Source organism: Capsicum annuum, chromosome 2 (assembly GCF_002878395.1).
Source record: "Capsicum annuum cultivar UCD-10X-F1 chromosome 2, UCD10Xv1.1, whole genome shotgun sequence".
Taxonomy (NCBI): domain Eukaryota; kingdom Viridiplantae; phylum Streptophyta; class Magnoliopsida; order Solanales; family Solanaceae; genus Capsicum; species Capsicum annuum.
In genome coordinates, this window is record NC_061112.1 from 46,360,002 (window position 1) to 46,366,001 (window position 6,000).

The 6,000-nt window shown below is 35.2% G+C and overlaps 1 protein-coding gene across 5 annotated transcripts in view; it reads left to right on the forward strand.

The window, feature by feature from the left end:
* LOC107857610 overlaps positions 1-1,349 on the forward strand; it is a 39,444-nt gene extending 38,095 nt beyond the window's left edge. For 3 of the 5 annotated variants that reach the window (XM_047406205.1, XM_016702446.2, XM_047406222.1), the window contains one exon: positions 941-980. Coding sequence is in view for 2 of the 5 variants with exons in the window: in XM_016702447.2 (XP_016557933.1) it covers positions 941-1,029 (89 nt within the window). In the remaining 3 variants the exon portion in view is untranslated. Of the gene's footprint in view, positions 1-940 lie in introns of all 5 variants that reach the window. The other 2 variants (XM_016702447.2, XM_047406213.1) reach the window with 1 other exon arrangement.
* The last annotated feature ends 4,651 nt before the right edge of the window (positions 1,350-6,000 follow it).

Genomic DNA, 6,000 nt, shown 5'->3' on the forward strand with positions numbered 1-6,000 from the left:
TACTTGGTAAACCATTTATCTGTGGTTTGAGCTTTGAGATGTCTAAGTGTAGTGTGTGACTTGGATACAGCTTTCCCTAGTCTTCTGTTTGCAGACCATTGGTCTGTGGTTTGAGCTTTGAGAAGTCTCTGAGTGTAGTGTTCGACTCAGATACAACTTTCCCTCATCTTCTGCTGGCAGATCACATACCTTTCACCATCTTTGTTATTTTAGTATCTTACCTTTTAGTTCTTGACCATCATAACCTTCACCTTATATTGAGCAGCAGTGCGTTGTCTTTTAATTTAATCGGAAAAGCAAAATGGTTTGAACTAATAAATAGGTCTTGAACTAGCTGATCAAACTAACTAGGACTAAAATGAGTTGGGTTCAGATAGGTAGAATAACAACACAGCCAGCTCCGTCCAACTTAAGCTTGGACAAGTAAGAGCTTTGGGGGTTAAAATTGATTTATCTTAGGGTATCAAATAGATGGGTTGGTCAAAATGAGTTTTGAGGTAGTGATCTGATCTTATCTATCCACATTATTTACATCTAGATGGTTGGGTCAAGATAGGTTGAGCAATTTGTCATAAGCCTACATGTCCACTCACTCTCTGGACAGTTAGGTTGTAGTTTCATTTTTCAAAATTGGCACCCCTAATTGCTGTTTTCCTTTTTAATGTAAAATTCAAGTTGCAGCTATTATGAATTGTTCAGTGGGGGCCTTGGCCGTGTTTACCAAAAGGCTTTTTAGTAGACCTACAGATTGAGGCACTTACTCATTTGATGACACTTGAAAATATCTGCATAGAACTGTCGTTTCAGCTTTACAGCGCAAAGATGTGGCAGTGCTTCTAGACCCTCATGTCGGCATTTGTTTAATACAGAATCACCTTTTCTCCTCTTTTGAACCGACCAATTAGATGAAGAGTTTACCCAGTATTTTCTTGTTCATCAGGTCATGGTAGGAGAGCTAAATTTAGAGATGTTGAGGAAAAGAATTCAAGCTTAAGAGCTTTCCTAGAGACAAAAATGCAGCTGCTGTGAGTGCTGTTGCCGACTCCTATCGATAAGATTATGTAGATAAACAGTTGGTTTATGTATCCAGCTCTTGTAATAAAGAAAGATCAGGTATAAATGTGCTTGGGATCTGTGGGGATCACAAATAAGCTTTGGCCTAGCCAGCTTTGCTTATGAATGTCGTGTAATGTATGTAGAGTATAATTACTCGAACAATTTGCTCAGAATCTTTATTTAATCATTCGAGTATTTGCAGGCAGGCTGTTCTGAGGAAATGCCATGTTGCATTAGTTATTTTCGCACTTTTAGCTATAGATTCAATCTAATATGAAGTTTATTTCTAAAAAGGGGAAGTGCTGAACAACCCTCTCTTGCCTATTTATTAGTTTTTTCTTCCACTTCTATGGCACAAGATTTGTGAATCTTCACTTTTTGATGTCTCCTAAAAGCAAAATGAACCAGCGTGTATAATGTAGTAAACTCAGTTCTTCTTCAATGTCTAATAGTGAAGTATTATTATAATGTGCTACCCCTTTCCGAAGCTCTACCAGTTTGAATTTATCGTTTGCTCTATCAATTACAAATTCAAACGTCAGGCCAATGGCACTCCTAACCTATAAATTCATTTCAATCGATTTAGGAAAGTACATATTCATCATGAGGAATTCAAAAAATCCATTGAGGAAAAGATGGTTCTTAGGCAGAATAATCTTAATCCATAACGACCAGGTTGGTCTGAGTGTTGTATTATTTGTGAAATTATTTCCTACATTATTTTCCTTTTCTCCTACCGTTCCTCATTCCCTTGTCCTATCTAGTTTTCATGAACTTATAAGCGGTAAACATGAGCATTGACATGTAATAATTGGGTAACTCTGAATATTGACAATACAGTATTTTAATCCTTATTGAGAGCTACATGTCATAAGGGAATAACCAGAGAAAAAGTTACTCTTACTTGCTATATTACTTTGTTAGTGGCCTCAGAAGTTCAATCCCAGATTAAATAGTTTATAGACTAACATTTTTAAATCATAGTTCCGCTCATTCATATTCTGCATGTTATTCTCATGGTAATAAGGGGATACAAGTATAATAGTGGCTTCAGTAACTTGTGTTTTTGTTGATTCAATTCTCCCCCTCTACTTGGTTTTCTATGAGGCAATTCTTTCTCAAGGTGAATCAGTATTTTCTCTATTACTATATTAGCACTTGCTTGCACATACGTTGCTACTCAGAAGTTCGGGAACGTGGCTTGATATGGAATATGTATATTTCTTCTGAGGACATCCATATATGTATGTGTGTGTGAGATCTTCTTCCTAGACATGTAGCGTAGTAAACTGAGCTCTTTGATGTCTAAGAGTGAACTACTATTATAATGTGCTACCCCTTTAGAAAGCTACCATTTTGAATTATCGCTTGCTCCATCAATTACAAATTCAAAAGCCAAGTTAGGTTTCTTACTTATCCCAACTATCGATTGATTCAGGCTCTAAATCTTTTTTTTTTTTTTTTTGATTCTATGTATTATTCTCATTATGCACATAAGGGAGGAGCCGTATGAGGTGAAATTCTCACGTACGGTTTTGGAACGGAGATTCTTTCAATTAAATAACAACCGTAACGGATGTCGGCTCAATCCGAAGGAAATTACGCGGAAGCTTTGCAAATTATTATGAAGCTATGCGACTAGAAATTGATCCCTATGATCGAAGTTATATACTCTATAATCAATGCTCTTTTTTCCCTAATTCGTTTTGTTTGAGAAGCTGTGATCGGAACTTCTTTCGCTTTGAACGACTTATATTCTTGTGTTTGTTATGCAAATAGAAAATATTTTTTAAAAATATTTATATATACTATTTAACAAAAAACAATGAGAATGAATAGGATAAGAAAGATAGGGTGAGAAAAGAATTTGAAACATTTTAAAAAAATAAATTAAAAAATTATTTTTTTTTGATGAGGGGTTTTGGCATGTGTGTGTTGCGTGGGGGTGGGGTATGGGGCATCAGAATAGGTGATAGAAGTGAGGTAAGAAAAAAGTTTTTGAGATTTTTTTTGAAAAATTTAAAATAAGAAAACTTTTTGGAGGGGAGGCGTGGGGGGCGACTAGTGGGACGGTTGGGGGTAGGGTGTAGGGTGTGAGGGTTAACAAAAAAATTGATTTTTTTTGAAAAAACATATTTAAAAATTTTAATTTTTTTAGGGTGGGGCGTGGGATGGTAGTGTTGGGGGTTGAATAGAGGGCGGGATAAGAAAAAGTTTGATTTTTTTTTAAAAAGTTAAATATTTCTTTTTGGGGTGGGGAGCTAGTAAGGAGTTGAAGGTCGGAGTAAGAAAAAAATTTGGAATATTTTTTTTAAAAATAAATATGTTTTTTTGTATTGGGGGTGATGGGAGGTAGGGGTGGTAGGGGATTGAATGTCGGGTAAGGGTGGCAACGGAAATGAAATTTTTCGTTCCGGTCTGTTACCTTCGTTTTCAGTGATGTTTCGGTACCGGTAACACAACGGTGTCGATTGCAATTGGTATCCAATGGTTCGGAATACGGTACCAGTGCGTCTATCCAAAATTTTTTGGTAATTTCGATTCCGGTACCAGTTGATCGGTCCGGCGATGTGAAGATCGTTACAATTTTTTTTTTTTTTTTAAAATTTTGGTCATTTGGATTTGTCAGGAATAACTCTTTTGGCCATTTCAATTTAGCCGTTGCCCCCCCTCCCCAAACCCAATTACCCCACCATCCCCTTAAATTTTTCACTTAAATTACCCTTTATATTTATTCTTTTTCCTCACAAATATTCTCAATTTCTCATACTCTCTCTTAATATTCTCAAACTCTCTCTAAATATTTATAGTTATTGTATTAGTTGGAGTTGAAGATTTTCTTGAAGATATTACAAGCTTCAATTATCATCTTTTAATTTCGACACTTGGTATACGTCTTCTTTTACGCAGACGTTCGGCATATTCGTTTCAACTTTAATCTCTTTTTATTTACTTTAATATCCATATTTTTATTGTTTAGTATCTACATTTATTTACTTGCATTAATTTTTTAATTTATAATATTTATATTTCTTGTTTTAATATTTAAATTTAATTATGGATTCCCATAAAAATAGTTGTTGTAAAAAACAAATCTTTGGTAAGTTTTTTCGTAGAAATAAAAAAAATAAGGCTGCTACTAGTTCATTACCGCCTAGATTTAGTGAAACTTCTTTATCACAACCTAATGGTTTTGATGTTGGTATTGGTATTGAAATAGATCATGAGACCCTAGGTAGGCGTTATGATAATTTTGAGGAAGACTTACCGGAAGAAGTTGATATAGAAGAACAAGAGTTAGGTAATCCCTACTAGTCCGGTTACGGAATTATCGAAACACGGTGAAGAACTTCCCCCTTTACCAGAATTTACTAGGGCCAAAGGTACCGGACGTACTAAAAGGTCTTTAGTTTGAAAATTTATGGAGCATGATAAGGTAAAAAGTACCGCTACTTGCAATAAATGCCTGAGAGTTTTTAAACATTCAACCGGGGAAAAGAATGGCGCGATAGGATTGCTAATTACGCATTTGCTGAAATGTAATAAAGAATTTATTCGTCTAAAAATGAGGCTAAGGCAAAAAAAGATAGTACATTTGTAATACCCTAAAGTTTCCTAGCTAAATTTCGTCCCTAAAATGCCAAGTGTTGTCTTCTAAAACGAGTTATGTTTATTTTCTATGGAATTCCTTAGATTTCAACTTTTTATCACATGGAAAATTGAATAAACTTTCCATCGATACTAAATTCGCCTAAATCCGATACTCGGTGAAGAAGTTAGAACATTTTTAGTAATCAGTATTCTCGATGGACAAACCACCGTGTTGTGGTGAGTGCCAAATCGATAATTGTCGAATTCTAGTAGCCCACCGTGATTGGGCTGCGTTGCAGTGAGAATAGCGATGGGAATGGCACCACGTCGCGATGGACGCCAAATTGGCATTTGTCCATTTCCAGTAAGTACCGCGATTCCACCGCGTCGCGGTAGGTATCGCGATGACACAGTCACCACGTTGCGGTAAAGCCTTAAACGGTGTTCCAGTTACGAATTTTAAACTCCAAGGGCAATTTGGTCTTTTGCTTATTCACCCAAGTCGTAAAAACAGAGTATTTAAAGCTGTTGTTGAGCAAAATATACCCTTTTATCATCAAATTCTCTCAAACACAAACCCTACGCATCAACTTTCAATTCAAGAATCCTCAAGATTTCACCATTAATTTCCCAAGTTAGTTCGAAATTCGAGGTTTCCAAGCCAAGAATTCCAAGAATCAACCTTCAATGGCACAAGTAACACCTTAAACCAAGCTTGTTCATCAATTGAGGTATGTGGGGTTTGAACAAGGACAAATCTTTCTTCCTTGTGCCCAAAGATTTAATTTTTTTTATTAAAGTTTACATGATTTGCAAGTTAGGGTTGATACCCAATTTCTATTATTATTGTTTATGAGATTATCATGTCATTTAAAGCTTCCATTGCAAGAGATTTATATATGTTCATGTTTGAAGCCATGAGATTCATATTATGAGTTATATTCCACTATTTTGATTGAGATTTGTTGAAAGCTTTTAAGTTGATTTTGAGTATGAAGTTGAATATGATTATTGATGCATTGAAGTTATATATATATATATATATATATATATATATATATATATTGAATCCTAAGCACGAGTTTATAAGGAGATTATGATCTCAAGTTTCATTGACAAGTTTTGATAAGTGCTTTCAAAAGCAAAGTTTGATCTTTTGATCCTAAGCTAAGATAGGAATCCACATTGTTCATGATTTAAAGCAAAGAATAATATAATTGGTCTTCATTATAGACCCTTGTATTGTTTTAAGGTGGATTTCCTAAAAGTTTTGAGCCATAAGTATGGGAGTAGTATTTAGCACCGAGTTGGGTATGATTCCAAGGTCTCACGTCCCAAAACTACGTGCCCCCG